Genomic DNA, 20,860 nt, shown 5'->3' on the forward strand with positions numbered 1-20,860 from the left:
CCATCTAAGTACTTTATCAAAAACCAAATTGTAAATATTAATATTTGTATTTCCAGAAATCTACAATTCAATCTTTGGACAATTAAATTTAAAAAAATTTTAGGGCTCATTCTTGTATTATTTTTATAACAGTTCCTATTTCATTAAATAAACTCTAATCTCCGAAATTTTTCTAAACCAACTAATCATTTGTTTCTTGTTTCTGTATAATATTAAAAACAATCAAAACATTTCTTCGAAATTTTTAAAATGCCCTACTGCATTAGAAAAAAAAATTAATAATTTCATTAAGGAAATGTGTTTTTCACTCTACAGTCTACAAAAAAATTGTGGTTATTTTAAAGAGACCTAACGAAAAATATCTGCAAATATTGCAACAAGCTAGCTCATTTGAACTCTTTTTTTCTGAAATTTTAATAATAAGACTAGCCTAATTTGATGCAAAGCACCTTATTTTTGGAGTAGAAAATATACCACTATGGTAAGTAATTGACTACTTGAGAGTTCTTGATGACAATTTTACTAAATTAACTTTAAAAAAGAAAAAATGTGCTTTCATCAAATTTTGTTAAAAAATACCAACTTTTATATAAAAATTTTATTAAAAATAAAAAAACATCTAGCAATTTAATATGGTTGTAATTTTATTTGTGTATACAGAAGAAAACAAAGCCTCAAAAATATGTAAAGGTACTAACAATAACAATGAGAACAATAGCAAATAATGTTATTTTGTATACCGTCTCTATGTACACATAAGTACAAATAAATTCTGTTTCTGTCTGTACACAACTATATACAACTATAACTATATACTACTATGTACTCATTTTAAATCTCATCCTAATTTATTATTACAGATACACCCTGAATTTTCTGTTTTTTATATAAAAAAAAAATTTCTGAAATTCCTGGTCAAGTTAAATTGCTGATTTTTTTTCTCCTTCGATATTTTATTCGAATTTTGTTTTTTCTCATTTTTCAGGTTTGAATTAAATTTCCAGGAATTTCATCCAGGTCTTCAAAAATACTAAAATTATTTTTATTAGAAAATTACACAATAAACGTGAAGTAATACAAGTAAGAGAGTAAAGAGAAAAAAAAAAGATATTTTTAAGTACTTTAATAGTGAAGTTGGATAAAGTCTCCACATAAAAACACTCATGTGTTTGAAGTGTATTCAGACGTGCTCACATTATGTTGCTATGAATTTATATTTGCAGGTATATATAAGAGATATTTTTGTGTTATTTATAAAAATACCTGAGGAAGGTAAAATATAACAAAAAAAAACGAGTACCATCGTTAAAAACAAAAACACAAAAAAAAATACCAACCATTATAAAATGCCCATCTCGGCAAAAATTAAAAGAAAATACAATGCTTTTTTTGTGACCGTCGTCTCTATGAGACTATGATGCACAGTTTAATGTGTTCATGTAGAAATTTTTCAGTACTTTACAAATATTTTATATAACTCTGCTGTATATCTATATATTTATATACATATATATATATATATATATATATATGCATTTATGTATGGCGATTGTGTATTTTTATATAAATAGTTTGTTTTGTTCGTAATGTATATAATACATTTTGAGTATACACGTGCATTCGGTATATACATACATACATACACACTTTGATACATAAAAATGTTGAGAACCAGTTTTTTTTTTTTTTTTTTTCCAACATATTATAGTCAAATTTACTGACCATCATATTTTGCGTTTGCTTCTTTTCAAGTGAACATAGGTACAATCATTATACGAGCTCTTCTCAAATTGATATTGGAAATACCTGATGAACACTGGAATATCGTTTAGTAGTGTTATCGTCATGACACATATATTAATTGAATAAGTGTGATTATGAAGTTCTTGACTTTTATGATATTTTGGTTGAAAGATGGAACAGCTTTGCTGCTCCAACGCTTACTTCAATTTGTCAGTAATATAATTTGAGTTGTTTAGAAATAAAGGCAGATAGCAGAGTAGTTTTTAGCATGTTTAAAACAATTTTTTTGTGATTTTTCCAAAATAATTTTAATGATTTTAAAAAGTTTAATCGATTATAAAACAGATAAAAATATTTATCTTCTTGAAACAAGATCACTTTCATACGTTTGTCTACATGAGTAACAGTTATTTTCTCCATATTTTTAACTTTTTAAATTTCCACAAGTGCAGCATGAAATTAAACAAAGGAAGTGTCTGCTATACGTAATTTAGAATTAAATCCAATTAAAAGAGGTGGCAATATCTGGAGTTTAATGTGATTCTTACGTCAGAACTTTCTAACTATGAAATGTTTAAAAATAAGCAAGAAATATCAAATGAAAGTATGAAAAGACCAAAAAAAATATGCATAATGAAGCCATAAATGTAGTTTCTTATTTTGTCAATACAATCACTACCAAATTCAGCTTTTTATGTTCAGTGTTTAAGAGGTTTACATAAATTAGGTAACCTAATATTTAAGATATCTGAGGAACTAATCTAGGCTACAAGTTTTTTATGAGACTCGTATCAAAACCGTCAGACCTCAAACTATAAAAAAATAATGATAAAAAAAAATAACAACAATGATAAAATACAAAAAAGAATAAAAAATAAAAAAATCGAAGGTATAAAGTCCATCAAGCATCATTACAGTTCAGTTGGTTCAGCTTAGGTTTCTTTTTTTTTATAATGTATTAATGTATGTATAGATAAAAATATGCACGTAAGACAATTATACTAACAGCAAACATCAAACGTAAGGGTTACAAAAAAAGTTTATTACTATCGAAATTTTGTTTTTCTTTTTTTACTGATTTTATTGTTTTCTTGTTATGCTTATTCGATACTCGATGAATCATCCTCATTTTATGGTGTATCTTTATTATCATCTGTTGATTTCAATTTTTTTCGTTCTTTCCTCCTTTTTATTCTAAGTATATAAAATGATGTTGTGTATATAATATAGAAGTAAATAACAAAAGAATGAATCAAAGAATGAAAAATACCAAAGAAAAAAAAATCAAATTCAAAAAAGAATAGAAGAAGAAAAATTAAGGAAAAAGAATAAAGACTGAAGAAGAATGTTGAGGGAAAATAAAAATAACAGAAAAAAAAAACGTCTTGATGTACTGAAACCTTAGAAAAGTAATCATTGATCTTCGTTTTAAACAAACATACCTACGAATAAAAGATAGAATATATTTATAAAAATCTCGGAACTTAATAAAAAAGGGGAACCTTTCAATGGTTTCTTACATTATCAAGGCAACAATATTGATGTATTATAGATGGTAAGAATATAGAGTGAAAACTATATTAAATACAAAATCAAAATAAAGAATATTTTTTTCATAGTGTAAGGTAAATTCAAACAATAAAACATTATAGAATTATAGAAACAATAAAACATTATAGGAAGAAGAGTAGGGTAAGAGGAATTCAAAATATGAGGAAAAATCAAAAAGTGTATACGTGTATTATTATTATCTGTATAATGTCGGGAATATTTTGTTATTACGCTTATTTTCATTTATTTATTTAGATATTTATATGAAGAAAGAAAAATTTCCGTTTCTTAAATTGAACATGAGAATGACATGGCATAAATTTGTATAAATATACAGTTACATAAGTACTCATACATAGTAATCTTACGTATACTAATATATTTAAGAATATTAAATGTAGATATTAAGTAAATCCTCTTAGCTTTCATCCTCCATCCTTATGTCAAAAATATTATTTTCATTTAAATGAAAATTATTGCGTTGCAATAAGCGTACATGTATAGGTGTTAAAATTTAATTTTAACCTTAATATATTGTTGTTTTTTTCTCTCTGTGTAAATAAACAAAATTACAATTTATTGTTATTATTATAAATGTAAATTAATTAACCTATTACATGTTGCATAACTGTTTTACATATATTTTTTTTATATGTATATTCTACACTTACAAGTATATTGATTTATGAAGTAATTTATATACACGTAAAAATTTACTAATTACTTTTAGTCAGTACACAAAATATTATGCAATATACACTATTACATAATCATAACATACGATAATTACCTCGCAAAAATGAAATCAATGATGTAATAAAATTGTAATTGATTTGATTTTTGTGATCTATGAATATTAAAGTTTCAAACAGTGGTCATATAAAATTTTATAACCTATAGTAGCTTAACTACCAAATATTAACCAGTTAATATTTTATTTTAATTAAGAAATAAATTGGTGATAATTAATGTTTTGAAAAATGGCGAAAATATAAACTACTCAAATATAAATAGTGCGTTAATAATTGAAATATTTTTTTTTAAAGCTCTTACCTTTAATATTAATTAATAAGTGGGAAATCAGTCATTTTAGGAGTGACTTTAAACTAAAATTTTTATAGTACTCGTAATAAATTTATTAATATTTCAATAATTTTGCTATGTAGAATTTTAGTTTGTACGAAAAGGTTATCGTATATGGTATTTTAATAAATGTTGAGGAATTCAATTGAAAAAATAAGGGATCTGATTGGGAAAATGTTAAATTTGATTGAGAAAGTGAGATAATGATATATTTTGCCACAATACAAACAAAAACTCAAATACCTAATGAATGTCATAATAATTTTCGATTACAACATGAAATTCATTCAAAAAATAAATTGCATATTTATAGGCTCAAAATAAGTGTGCTTTACGAGAATATAAAAGAAAAATAATTGTTATCAGTTAATAAATTAAAGATGGTTAGAAATCAAATCTCTTTATTACTATTTTTTTAATTGAAATAGTACAATTCGGGGTAAACCAGATTTTTTTAGTAATGCTACAATAATTTCTGCAAGAGGTTTTTAATATTGAGGGGACTATTCAATATTAACATAGAAATTAATTTCTTGAAATATGCCTCCACGTAAATTTACAACCCGTATAAAATTTGTGAATAGCAAATGAGACCTATAATAAGCGATGGGACCGGCATCTCTTTATGTGGAATTGCTCATATTCATTTTCAGAAACTCCAATGACACAAAATCAACTCCAATGTAATTGTCATATTGAAAACAAAAAGTATTAATTTTGTTCGAATGTGCTTTAATTACTTAATTTGGAAAAAATACAACTTTTTCTATTTAGAAATGTGAACTAAAATTACTTCTAGTTCTAAAATCATTATTATTTTGATATATATACTTCATATTCACAAATATATATATATATATGTGTACAAATAACATGTGAAAATAATATATTCAAACTTGGCTTAGCTATTACAGATTTTTTTCAAAATTGGAATTAGCTTTTTATTATATTTATTAATTTGATTGCGTGTGTTGTGAAAATGCTTTCGTAATTGCTAAATTAATATCATTATTATTATGATTATTTTTGTATAACAATAATTTTCTATAATTATTTAAGAATTTTTTTCTCCTCTACAGAATAGGTGATTTATTTAATTGTAATTTCATTTTTTATATAAAAAAAATTAAAAAAAAAAAACAGTTAATGGTTTAAAATTACCATTATTCTATTCTAGCAATATTAAACGTTTTAAAAGTTCATTATTACGTAAACAATTATTATTTACACTTAAATAAATTTCTGAATATATGTAAATAAATTAATAATGAAAAATATAATAATAATATTATTTTCTTGTGGTTTTTTTTAAACTATTTACACAATATTTTATTACCAATAGCTTTACTCACTCTAACATTTAATAAAAGAACAAAATATTTTCATTATTATTATTACTAGGTACCTATCGAATGTTTTGATTCAGTATAGCGTTTTATTTCTCATTATACTTGATTACTTTTTAGATTTAAAGTTATTTTAGTATTATTTGACAGCCCTATTGCATTTTAAATTAAATATATATTTTTTGTGTTTAATATATTAGGACGTTTTTGAGTTAAGTCACCACAATTATGATGACATATATGAATTTAAATTAGGTATATATAAGCACAGGAAAATAATAAAGGCAAATAATAATAATAAAAATTAATAAATATAATTTTAATAAAAAAATTTTTTTTATATCATAAAATTGCGACTAATAATTTGAAATATGAGTTCATTGAGTGGGTATACAAAATTTATAAAATGATGTGATGTGATGTGATAAATTGATGATTGTTAAATACAATAGTGTATGACATTTCATATAATAGTACTCGTATATAACAAATTTTCTTTAAAAATAATGCAATAAATCAAATATATACACTGGTTTTTAACATCAAACCTTATTAAGAATTACCAAATAAAAATATTTAAAATGAATTATTTGCCATCTGGAATTTAATTTCAACTAAAATATAATAGAAGTCATTATACTTTTATATAATGTTATGTATACAGAGAATTGTTATATTTTCAGAATTATCAAAATATAATTTTTGTCAGTGTAATAATAAAATTTCAATTTTATTACCTGTCAATATATTGTACAATTTAAGATAAAATGTTATAACATTTCAATCGACAAATTTTCATATTATTTGTGTGAGTGTTTACACAACTGTTTTCATCATATTAAAATAATAATGATGACTGAATTGTTGTTATAAAGTTGAATGTTTTGGTAAACAATTATTTGAATTTGTGTTTGATATTTTTATCCTAGTATTAATAAAAAATTATTAAAGTTTTTAATTTTTTTAAATACAAATAATTTATTTGAATTTTTAAATTTCTTGTAGACCTAAGCATTTCAAATGCATAACATTAATTTATATTTCAAATGTATAATAAGTTTTATATCGCACTATGCGTTCTAAATTAAGAATTTTAATGATCTTTAAATTGTAAAATAATAAATTAAAATTGTAGAATTCAGGTTATGTAATCACAAATATTATACCATTCCTTTATTTCGTATTTTGTAGTTTAATTAATGCTATTTAATCGTCTTAGGATCAAAAGTTTTCGGGGCTCATAGTTCTCTTCTTCTTATGTTAATAATTATATTCTGAGTCAAATATTTAAAATCCTATACTGTCAGAAATTCATGTGTTGAAATGGTTGTGATATGACTATTTGAAATTTAGTTTTTGTGTGTATAATCTTCTTCATTAAGAATATCTGAAAATTCTAAAATAATTGTTATCAGCCGCAACTATGCAACTATTATTTAACAAGCAATAAGCGTCATTATTTTTACAGGAAAGGGAGGGAAAAGGATTGGATGATGTTGGTTAAATAGAAGTATGGGAAGAAAGGTAATTAAAATAAAATCCTGAGCGCAAATACAAAAAAAAAATTAAAAGATTACCAGCAAAAACTATCAAGAAAAGAGAATATTACAATAAATTTAAATTACACAAAAGTCTAAATCTAAGGGTACCCTTACTAATCAAATTATGATCAAATACAAAAGAAATACAGTTAACACAACGCAACATTCTAGTCATCGGTTCATTTCTGGTATAATCTGTGGAATTATAGAGAAGGCGAGCATTATACAATTCAGTTTAAGATTTCTAATAGAAATTCGCTCTAACCGAATATAGGAATTGCGACGTTCAAATCCAGCCCTATATTTTTGAGTAATCATTGCCTGCTTTAACATAATTTGTTACTGAATTTTACATTCATAATTCTAATATGTCATAAACTCAAAATTCGTCATTATGTTAAAAAGATTACAAAAAAAAAGTGAATGCCTTTCCATCATTCTTATTGTATTTTTAAGTAATCATAAAATGATTTTGAATTTTTAAAATATTTTCTTTCATATTCTTTGATCTATTGATTAAAAAAGAAGCATTTTGCTTTGTTTATTGAAATGATTTTTTTCCATTCTTCATCCGCTCACTTTTGATTGATCCTTTAATGTTACCTTGCAACAATTTCGTTTTGTAATTTTGAATAAAAAGGAAATTTAAGTTTTTTTTTTTCTTTTTTTCATCTCGTATCGTATTTTTGAAGCAAAGTCTTACATAAAAATTCTTTTTAGTTTTTAATGCTGCTTACTTTTTTTTTTGCATATTTTTTTTGCTTAAATATTGCACTCACAAGAATACACGTACGTCGTATTTCCTTTCGTCATATAATAATAGCAGCAGCAGCAGCAGTAATTTTCTTTTCCAATACTTTGATTTAAATAATATCTTGCCTATAAGGAGGGTTTCTTAACCCAGTATCCTTTTTTCTTTTCTTTTATTGTTTCTTATAATAAAACCGGTAAAAAAAAAAACAAAATCGAAAACAGGAAAAAGACATTGAAGATCGAAAAGAAAAAAAAATTTGATGAATGAGCAAGACTTCAAGAGGAAAAGGAGAAATAAGAATAGCTTTTGAACTCAAAAAACCAGCATTGCAGGTGAAATATAAAGTAATTTTATAAGTATCAAAAGTACACAAAATAAATAGAAAGCAAAAAAAAAGAAAAATCCCCCCAAAAAAATGCTAACAATAACTCTAAAAAATAAATGTGAGAACGTATCGAATTATGATAAAGATGATAGGGTAAAAGAAAAGGAAAGAAAATCAATTTGAATTTTACGACTGAAAACATTTGCACCTGTCGATTTTTTTTTATCCTTTGTTCTCTGTGCCTATAACATGTTATTTGTTTTATTTTTTTCTGTTCTTCTCTTACTATTAAAATTTTATGCAAATTTATACTATCCTTAATTTAGAAGAGAAAAAAAACGAAAAAATAAACTAATCCCTTAATTTTGCAAAAAATAAGAAAAAAAAAGAAAATAAAATAATTGAATGCTCTTATTTTGAGAAATGAGTTAAATGAGAAAGACATGTAAAATTATAGGGTATGTAAATTCGAAAAAAAAAGTAATTTTAAATGAATTCGCCTTATTGTTGCCCCTATATTAACTACATGTGTGTAATAATATGCAAATTTTTTTCCTAAAATACAGAATTTCTCAAAATTTTTTATGTTGTTATGAATTTGACTAATTGGACTTAATAAGAATTTGCAATTTAATAGACTTAATACGTTTAATAGATAGACTTAATAAGTTTGAGCTGTAAAGGGTTAACAGGGTAATTATATTCGTTTTATAAATTTCAGAATTAAACTCTATCTTTCCTCATGAGTTCGTTGCGTACAAAATGTGAATATGCAAAAATCTATGTAGAATATTCATGAAAATTTCCATGTTTTATTAAATGGCTGTATTCTTTTCTGGTTGGGGTGCTCTGTTACCCTTTCTTTGCAATCTACAATCTAAATGGCTATGTGTAAATTTTGTATAGAATGCAGAACATTATGTTTTATACATAAAAATTAAGAGTTTTTTTCCGTTTTGTATGAAAATTATCTAGAATTTTTTACGTTTTATATGAGAAATACGAAGTGTTCTACGGTCTGTACGAGAAATATTAAAATTTTCACGTTCTTCTTTAAAATATTCAGATATTTTTAAGTTTTATAAGAAAAATACAATATTTTTTACATATTTTATATGAAAAATGTCGATTTTGATTCATGAAAAGTTTAAGCATGAACTATTACTTAAGCTCTTGTTAGAAACGAACTGTTTAATACAGCAATTTTCCTTTGAAATATTTTAAACCAACTTTTGAGAATTTTTCTTAGAGTTGAGTACATATTTAATAATATATTATGATGTCTGAGATTTTCTCATAAATTTGAATTTCAATATGTTTGCAACATTAGTAACAATCTGTGTGTGTATATATAAACATAAAATTTGCCAGGAAATAATTTTTATGCAGTATTATGCAGGAGTATTTTTTTTTTGTAAGAATATGTGTAAGTTAAATATGTAAAATGATGTTAAATTAAAAATTTAAATTGCTTCTTAAATCTTAATTAAAAATGAAAATTAAAAATTCATCTCAATGTTGGATTAAATTTTAAATTTCAGAATTGTAATTTTCATTAAAAAATAATACATTTTGAATATGGTTTAACAAAAAAAGGACATATTTTCAATTTTGAAATTTGTACAAATTACAAAATATAGAAAATTTTTTGGAAATTTCGAATTATAATTGATAGTTACGAGTATATGGGATTCTTTTTAAAATGTTATCCTAAAATATTATTATAAAGCCTATCAATTTTATAGTACAAAATTTAAAATTTTTATTGCACCATTTGGTTTGGTATTTAGTGCATGTAGTGTAAATACTTTTCTAGTTTGCTTTTTGAAGCAATTTTGTTATAGGTAGACACTCGAAATCTGAATATCAAATTCTAAAATTCTAGAAAATCTTATTGGAATTCCAATCAATAATATTAAAATTATCTTTTACCAGATCATATATTGAGTTTACAATTGAAATGTAATATGACATTCGATTTTGTTCAACAATAATTTCCTATATAATAATATAAAAGTTAAAACTCATATTTAATAAGATTTCAATCAAATATTTAATATTGATTTCAATAATTACAATTCTATGTATAGCATTTTAATTTTAAAAATTATTGTATTCAAAAATTTACAAAAATCATCGTTAATTATACATGCATTGTAATATTTTACATTAAATATACAATTACAATGCACTTACAATTGAAAGCATGACATCATAAAATAATCTTCAACTTTTTTTCTATTATTTAAAAGCGTTTATAAAATGTTACAAAGCTTGTAATAATGGTTTTTATTTACAAAATGTTGAAATATTTCGTTAAAGAGACAGAGCGAGGCATTGTAGAACTGTCGACAGTAGTAACCACTTTTTTATGTTACATTTGACCTAAAAAATTTTTTTTTGTTTTTCTGTTTTTACACATAAAACACATCACATATGTAAAATATGTAAATAAGATTATTGAACATTTATAAAGAAAAAAGTACCGCAAAAAACACGCATTTATCCCGTATTATAAAATTTTTTTTTTTACCCACAAATAGAAAAGAAAACATTGTTAAAGTCATTAAGGTTTTATTGTAAAAAATAAAAAAAAAAACTCAAAATTTCTCTATTTTATTAAAAGAAAAAAAATTTAAAAACTTTAAAAATTGAAAATAAATTAAATTTAATTATCACAATTCATAAAATGCGCAATTATAAAAAAAAAGAAAAACCTTTTCTTTTCAAAAGCACATTCAAAGTCCAATACATAAAAAAGTTGAATTTTATTTATTTTTTTATAATTTTTTAGTTCACAAAATTAAGAGACTATAGAAAATAACATCTAAAATAAATTTTTCATTATTTAATTTTGCTTTCGTCTGTTTGTCGTTTGTTTATACATAAGTTTATTATCCTATTCTTAATCTGTATGCACAAGAAAAGGGCACATTAAATCTTAGAGAAAGCAAAGCATTTCAATGAATTAGTTAAGTCTATTTTTAATTCTAAAATAAGTGTTTGGATCTGATCAATTTTATTTATTGTAAGTCATGTTTTTTTAATCCCGAAAATATTATTAGAAATTATTTGAAATTAAATCAAATTATTATTAGAAATTGAATCAAATGACATAGCTTAAATATAAAATATTTAATAGATTGCAGATTGTTGAAGCGAGATATAGACACGGGAGATAGAATCTTCCTCTCTGACCATGGTTTATTGTAGCTCTCCCATATCCCACTTAAACTATCCTGATTCCAAGTAAATACCCGGAAATATCGCTAAGGGAGTTGACTATAAGCTCCCCAACTCTGAAAAAGCCCCGCTCAAATAATCTTGACCTCTTGACATCTAGAGCAGGACAACTAAACAGAATATGTCTGGTCATCTCTTCGTCATCCTGGCAGAATCTATACAAAACGCAGTCCGATTTGCCACTTATAAACGAGTTACAATTACTAGTTTTACCGAGATTTTATTTACATTAAAACCGGTAGTTCGCTTCATGTCAAACGAATTAATGAATGTCATTTAAAAAAAAAATCCATTATAATAAAATGAATTGATTATAGTATAGCAATTTTATATCACAATCAATTTTTCAAAAAATTATGAATGCTCGCAGCATTTTGTAGTGAAAAGATGTTAAAAACATATTCGAGGGCTTATACAAAAAAAAAAATTTTTTTAAATATTTTCCAATTATTAGAGAACTTTATTTTATAAGGGACTTTGACTGCAAGATTTTGAAATTAAAATATTTTTCAATTTTAATTCAAACAGTTTCCAAATGAATTATTTCAAAATTTGTAAAATATGGAACAGAGCGTTTTCCTTATGAATCTTCGATGTACATACATATGTATGTTCTTAATGTAACTAGTTTTTCTTGTAATTCAAATATTATTTTAAATACTTAAATTAATTTTAGAAAGCAAATTTATAAAGCTTAAGGGTTTTACAAATTTATTAATGAAATATTCATTGACTAAAATAAAGAAATTTTGGAATACAACATTGGTTTAGAAAAATGGAACACTTGAAACTCAAAAATATTATTTATATTTTAACTCTTACGTTAACGTCAATTGTTCTACGTACTACCGAATGAATTTTGAATTAAATATCAAATTATGTTGAAAAACACAATAGCTTTAGCACATTCACTAACTTGACTGAAAAATCGATTTTCGTTAATTAAGAAAAAGTCTTCGACTCTTCTTTTATTTAGAAAAATGTGATTTTTTTCAATCACTTTGATTTTATTTTGTTTTTATTTAATTTTTCTTTTAAGTTTTGTTTTCTTATTTTTTTATGACTTTTTAAGCGATTTTCTTTTTTTGCATTTTAAAAATCATGAAAGTTAAAAGAAAATCGAGTTAAAAAAAATAAACAAATACACAGAAATTTCATATACTAAATAAAGTGATGTGAACACACCCAAGCTTATATACATGTAGGTATGTGTGTTTGTGTACAAATACACGTTTTCTAGTCTCTACTATACCATTAAGCCAGTTAACTAAAAATTACTAGAAAAAAAACGTAGAAAGAAAACATTTCCCCTCATTCTTAGTAAATGTTTGTTTCCTGGTGTGACCGCGAAACTACGTGAGCATAAGTGATTAAAGATGCAACAATTTCTTTAAAAATTTTTTTTTTGTTTGTATCTTCTCTTTTTGTTCTTTTAATGAAAGTTGTCTACGCAAAAACCACTTTAGGCAAACTGTAACGGTTTTGTATTTTAGTGTTAAATAGATAATTTTCTAGTTTTGATATATTAATTTAAGTATTTCTTTAAAATCGTTTTGATTTTAAAAATATTAATAAAAAAGATACTATGGAAGAAAACATGTGTCATTAGCTGTCAATGTCAAATTTTCTAAATATGATAATTTGATGACAGTTTATGTCATTTGTCAATAAATGTAAAATTTTTGATGTAAATTGATTTTTAATCATGATGGTTGCCTTTAATTAATCAAATTATCATTGTTATGGAGAAACTTTAAATATAAGACAAAGGAATGCTGCATACAAATATATTTATTAAAAGTCAAAATAATAATATGAAAATAAGGTGCCGCGTCGTGTACCATAAAGAAATTTGTAGATTAAAGTATAAAAGTTTTTTTTCTATGATTTTGAGCATGTTTGTGTAGTATGTGTATAACAGATATATTAAAACAATTAATTTGAAACAGTTGTAAATTTTTACCCGGATACAGGGGATCAACATGGGATAGTTACAATCAAATAACTGTAAAATAATTGTTATTTTGAACTCATAGTTTAATTTTGGTTTTACAAGGTGAAACACGTACGGTTTTTAGGTCTTAAAAATATTATTTTAATTTAAAATTTGACACAATTTTAAAAATGCATTGCATGAAGCCTGATGCGTTTGGTCCTTTGTACATACCTCATTATAAAATTATAAATGCATAAATTTCTACAAAAATATTTAATATAAGTCTACTAATATATTTTCGTAATTAATGGTTGAAAATTTAAGATTGATAATTACATTGTGTTTTTTCTTTTTTCCTCGCATTTTTTCAATAATATTATTTTTATAAAATGCGCTCACAAGTCTCGTTTAGTCTGTCAGTTGAGATTCTATAAAAATTTAAAGTTAGGTAACAGGATATTTTATTTATTCTAAAAAAAATTTACAAAACTATTTATTTGATTCAATCGGTTAACTACTTTTATTTAATTGAAATTATTCATCATAAACAGACTGTAAATTGAGACTACGTAATGGTGACATTAAATTATAAAAAACTAAACTATTTTATTATTTTGTGAACACTGTAATACATTTTTAACTCGAACCATATTGGAATTTTGAAAAATTTTCGAATTAGAAGAAAATTTTGAATATGAGAAACATAATGCAATATTTCAAAACGTTGGCAAGTGTAAAAATATAAAATCGATGTAAGTGAAAATCACTTGAAAATGCAAATTTTAAATAAACACTCCATGTGTATTAACCCATTCTTTCCAAAGCGTACTCGTACAGACCATTAAATAGCATCGAAGAATTGTTTTTTGAATTAGTTTTTTAAGCAATTTTTTGTTTAATTTTATCCGAGTCAACATTGGTACGAGTACACTGAAGAAAAAATAATTCTAACTGGATTTGCGAAACGCAGAGAAAAACAAATTGTGACATTCAAAAAATTTTGGATGCTGTTTACAAAATATTGACAATAAATCCTACATGCTACTTAAGATTTACATTGGCATAACTCTAATTTACCACTTTTTACCTTGAATTTCGGTGTATAAAATTGACAACTGACTGAAAATTTAAAATTCAATGTCAAGAAATCAAAATTGTGTTCGGAAATGGGTAAAAAAAATTATTTTAGTTTAACACTGAATTGTTATTGTATATTTAATTTTGGATTTTATTGCAGTGATTTTATTAAAGGTGATTTCAAAACTCGCTAGTATTGTTAGCTACCATTAGAAAATTTTTCGATTATTTTTAATAAAAAATGTGCTCCTTTAGAAAACATTAACTTTCTTTCAAACTTATTTTTCATACATAAATTAAAATATAATTTTTTTTTTAAAGCATTCTGGTAAAATATTTTTTATATTATGTTGAATTAATTACGAGTCATCAACCTATATATAACAATTTAAGAGCTTGAAATTAAAGAAAAGAAACAAAGTAGAAAAACTGATATGAAAAATAAAATTATAGCATTTATGCTAACTTATTACCTTCTTGGAAAATGTTTTTATACCTATATATGGCTTTGGTGATTACATCTTATATTTTATATATAACATATTTGGCTTGAAAAGAAATCAAAGTGTTGTAGACTTAGAATATTTTATACTTTAACTATAATTCAATATTTGATTTTTTTTTCAAGAATTCCAAATGCATTTTTATCAAAAACTGTATATATAATAAAAGTAAGAAGTTGTAAAGAAATAAATATAAGAAAAATGCTTATATGTAAGATTGTATATAAAATTAGTTATTTTTTTCTTAAGGAAAATTATGACCAATAAGGCTACAATACCACAGTGTAAGAAATATATGAGTTATCGGTTTATGTTGCATGCTGAAAACTTGTTTATTTGCATTCATTGCATTACCGATTCCGACTACTTAGTTGCCTATATGAATATAAGAGCTCTTACTAATAATATAGAATGAAAATATGGATATAAGCATTATAACTTTAACAAGTATATACAGATTTCTTGGTATGCATGAGTTCATTATTATATAAGACTGAAATTGAACTCATTCATGTATGGATATAGAACATTTTTGATTCAATTGGTTGATTATTATTTATGTACATGATGTTGAATTAATTTTCTTTCATTCAACATTTTCTAAATTTCGAATGAATTAAATTATAAAATTACAAAATGAGAAAAATAATAGTTTTTAATCTCAAGTCGAATGAATATTACTATAAAATTTTCTAGTATGAATGCTTTGTATAATATAATGATAACAGTGGCATACAATTATAAAATATAAACAAGAGTTTATGATTAATTCATATTTTAATTGGTTTTCTAAATTATTTTATTTATTTTGTTAATTTTATAATTCAAGAAAATTTTGTTGCCATATTAGATTTTTAATGGATTTTTGAAAATGTTGTGCGGTCAGTTTTAAATATGTAGATATTTGTAATGTTGAATGAAAATCTTCTTAATTAATTATTTTTAGTCGCTCCGAAATGATAGTAATTTTGATTATTTAAAGTGGAAAAGTAGCACTGATACATCTATATAAGTCTAACTATGGATTGTTATATGACACCCCATTTAATTTCACAAATCATCGTTTCGGAAGTAAAATTATATATGTCCGATTTTAAATTTTTGTGCCCTAATACTATGGGATTAAGTTAGGAATATGATTTTATGTTTTAAAATCTATTCCACTTTTCGATTCTATTTTGAGTTAAAATTAAAATTTGTATTAAATTTTAAATTAGGTTAAAGAATTCAAATTAAAAAATTTTATTTAAATATTGAATTCCGTTCAGTTTACAATTTTCCTAATTCAGTTGCAATTTTCCTAAAATGTATGAACGGAATTGAATTTATTACCCACCGAGCTCAGTTATAATGTTTTAATATTTCATATTTATTATGTACAAATTAACATTGAATTTTTCGATGTAAATGAAAAAAAAACCAAATAAAAATAAGAAAAAATATTTCAATTCCGGTTTTTATACCCGATAACATAGTGAAATGAATATTTTAATTTTGGAATTGAGTTTGAAATCATTTAAGGGGAGGCGACAGCAGTATAATATGGTTATTCTTACTCAGTGTAAAAATCTGCATTAATTTAGACATATTCGCCCTTCCAATCGCGCTACAGTTCAAAAACAAGAAAAGCAAAGGTCACCGAACTCTTTGTGACCAAAATTGTTTTTTTTTTACACTATAGCGACCACTATTTTAATTAAAGTAATTCAAGCAACGGGTTCGGGTAGCTGTCGTACAATACAAAATGTTATTCTAAATTCTATTGAAAAAATAGTACTTGTGTGTTTAATATAGCTCAGATATATTGTAATAGTTTCAATGGAATGGTTTGATAAATTCGAGTTGATGCCATATAATACTTTACAACGTAATTCAAAAACTTTAAAAATACTTCACAAATTATTTTTTTTAACCATATTGCGATGGTGCAGGCCTGTAGGGTATACAACTCAATCGGTTAAGACCGACTGAAACGTTTTAACTTGTTTTGGTTTTTTTTGTTTTAATTTGTGTAGTGTTATATTTTTCCTCCAGGTGCAATTATTTTAACCAAACAAAAATTAAAAGAAAATATTGACTTTTTTTATGTAAAAAAAAGATACGAACTGCAAAAATGAATTCACCATAATTTAAAATCATAAATCATTTTTCTTGTTTTTTCTTATTTATTGAATTTTTCTGCTGTTCAATACCAATTGGACAGTGGAGTCCCGTGCATTGATTAATGACACAAATTATATTAAGCGTATTATTATTTTTTTCTTCTTACTCCTATTATACAAGATGCCAAGTGAAGTTTTAAGAAATAGTCATTAAAAAATAATTTCTCCTCATATTTTTCTTTTTCATTACAGATTAATAAAGTAACAAACACACAAGGCAATAACGATTCATCGACTTTTGGAAACCATATTGGATAATCAGAAGTCAAAAATTTAAAAACAGAAAAAACAAGAAGCACAGAGAAGATTAAGATTTTCTTTTCATTTTCAATATAAAGAACACGACATTTGTGGAGCATTCAAATTAATTTCGGAAGGAAAAAAAGAAGAAATATTTCAGTATATACATTTATACATACATACATACATACATGCATACATAAGTATATGTATTGCAAAAAATAATTTTTCAATTTTTTATTAATTAAATTTTCGTTTTTTAAAACAAAAAAAGGAAACCAAATTAAATTTTATATAAATGACGGTTAAAATTACATCCTTTCTACCATCGATACCATCGTATTCAACAAACATGATAACATCACGACGGGATCATCCATTTAATAAATCAACACGTCCATTATTAATGGAAAGAAAACCGCAATTACTATTAAAAAAGAAAATTATTAATTTTAATGATAATAATTCAATTAATAGTAATAATGGTAATACAAAATTGCATCATGGTTTTAATGATTTCGATGATATTATGTCACAACAATTTAATAGAAATATAAATACACATATCGGTTATCCATATGGTAGTCCACCACCATCACCGACAATAACAGGAACAGCAACAACAACAACAGCAATTAATAACTCAAATGGAAATACAATAAATAATTTTCGTTTTTCTGATGATATTACAACAACAACAACAATAACAAATAACGGTATTAATAATTTAGGTATATCATCAATAAATACAATATTCAATAATGATATAAACTATCAAAATCTTAATCATAATCAACAACAACAGCAACAAAATCAATTAGAATCATTACCAAAACCATATCCACCATCAGCATGTGATGAAGATAATTTTTTTCCATCATTAAATAATGATAATCAAACATTACCAATATCAAATAGAATAACAGAACAATATAATAATAATTGGAATATAAATAATAGGAGACAGCATAAACAAAATCAATACCAACAACAAGAACAACATCAATATGAAAATCAATTTTCATCATCAAGAATATTACATCATAATTTTAATAATACAAATAATTTTCAATCAAATTTTCAAAATATTGGTAATAATATTAAAAAATATAATAATGATAATAATGATAATAATACAATAAATGATAATAATTATGATGACATTAATAATTATGAAAATAGTGGACCATTTATATTTGGTGTTCATGATAAAACTAATTTTAATTATAAAAATTCAACAATTACAACAACATCAACTACACCAACAACAACAACAACAAATAATATTAGAAATAATAATACTGTGATAAATTCATCAAATAGAAGAAATTTTTTTAATAAAAACAAAAAAGATAAAACGGTAGCATTTAATCAAGTAAGTAAGAGTAGAAAACATTAAAAAATTTTAATAAAACTTAAATTTTTTCTGAATAATTTTGTAGGTTGTACTTGTATAATGAAAATATTATGATCCTAGGGATAAAATGTCACTTTAACCGGCCATATATAATAATTGAAATATCAAATTCATTTTTTTGTGAATTCGCTTTTCGATAGAGGCTCCTTACATATTCGATCTCTTATATGTATATTTTTTATTTAAAATTTTCTTTTTTAAAAAACTTGTGCACAATACGAGTATTGTTAATTAATAAAATAATATTGTCCTACAACATTGTATGATTATTTGGTTACAAGCAAAACCTATCTAAGTCGAGCTGATAATTATTTATTTTATATAACAGTTTCGGATTTTCTTTACTGTTTTATCTATATTCTATTAAAGTTTTGGGTCAATTTACCTCACTTAGTTTTGAAATTAATGTAAATAAAGTTGGGTCAAACCAATGGTTTGTATTGTAGCACTTTTCCCTTCAGCAAGTGAAAATTCTGCTTTTAAATACAGTCTATGTATAACTATCACACATTCTAAAAATTATTTTCATTCATATACAAAACTCTTTCTAGGATTGCATATATTTAGGATCAACGATTTATGCAGTCTTTGAAATAAAGCAAAAATTAATATAAAGTGGGGTTAACATAATGCACGATTTTAAGGTTTAATTATGTGAGTTAAGAAAAATAATTATATTTTTTAATGTCACGGAATTTACCGCTAGCTTTTTGTGTTTATAGAAATTTGAAAAAGCTTGCGGTTTCGGAAATATAAGGTGTCAAAAATTCAAATTTTACAAATTTCAAGAGGCAATAACTTGAGAGGGGAAGGAGATGGAAAAAAATTTTCTTCCAACGAAATGAACTATTTGTTAATGTCCAAAAGCCCATAAAATTTCAAGCTTCTACAGGTTGGGGTCTAGAAAGTAAACGATATCAAAAATTTGGAAAAAACGGACTTTAGATAACGGTAAATTTGAGCGGCCATTTTGTTTTTCTAAAGTTAACCTTTAGTATACCCCGCTAGGGGAAGAAGCCACTGCCTTTCTGCGTTTGCAAAACTTGAAAAATCCTTATGGTTTCATTGCACTAAATAGTTAAATAAAGTTGGGTCAAACCAATGGTTTGTATTGTAGCACTTTTCCCTTCAACAAGTGAAAATTCTGCTTTTAAATACAGTCTATGTATACCTATCACACTATTAAAATTATTTTCATTCATATTTAACTATTTCTAGGATTGCATATATTTAGGATGATGCATTCATGCAATCTTTGAAATAAAGCAAAAATTAATATAAAGAGGGGTTAACATAATGCTCGATTTTAAGGGTTAATTGTGTGAGTTAAGAAAAATAATTATATTTTTTAATGTTACGGAATTTACCGCTAGCTTTTTATGTTTATAGAAATTTGAAAACGTTTGCGGTTTTGGAAATATAAGGCGCCAAAAATTCAAATTTTACAAATTTCAAGAGGCGATAACTTGAGAGGGGGTGGAGATGGAAAAAAATTTTCTTCTAACGAAATGAACTATTTGTTAATGTGTATAAGCCCCTAAAATTTCAAGCTTCTACAGGCTGGGGTCTAGAATAAAAACGAAATCAAAAATTTGGAAAAAAAAGACTTTAGATAACGGTAAATTTGAACGGCCATTTTGTTTTTTTAAAGTTTAGCTATAGTATATTGCGCTAGGGAAAGCAAGCCGCTGCCTTTATGCGTTTGCAAAATTTCAAAAATGCTTATGGTTTCATTGCAACAAATAGTTAAAAATGGCCATTTTTAAGGTTTTGGGGGGGTATAACTTCTAGAGGGGGGGAGATAGGTAAAAATTTTGTTCTACGGAAATAAGTTTCTAGTAAAGATCTATGTACTTAAAAAATTTCAGCTTTCTATCTTCAAGGGTGTAGAAGTTTTGTAAACAGACACACGGACAGACGGACGGACGGACGGACGGAC

At 24.4% G+C, this 20,860-nt stretch overlaps 1 protein-coding gene across 1 annotated transcript in view; it reads left to right on the forward strand.

Annotated features, from left to right (window-relative positions):
- Window positions 1-20,860, forward strand: part of LOC129618749 (putative uncharacterized protein DDB_G0282499) — a 122,947-nt gene that overhangs the window by 75,199 nt on the left and 26,888 nt on the right. Inside the window, exon 2 of the mRNA XM_055533712.1 lies at window positions 17,457-18,879. Within this exon, the coding sequence (XP_055389687.1) occupies window positions 17,803-18,879 (1,077 nt within the window). The 5' untranslated portion in view covers window positions 17,457-17,802. The remainder of the gene's footprint in view (window positions 1-17,456; window positions 18,880-20,860) is intronic.

The sequence above is a fragment of the Condylostylus longicornis genome, unplaced genomic scaffold, assembly GCF_029603195.1.
Source record: "Condylostylus longicornis isolate FDR11 unplaced genomic scaffold, ASM2960319v2 ptg000010l, whole genome shotgun sequence".
Lineage (NCBI taxonomy): Eukaryota > Metazoa > Arthropoda > Insecta > Diptera > Dolichopodidae > Condylostylus > Condylostylus longicornis.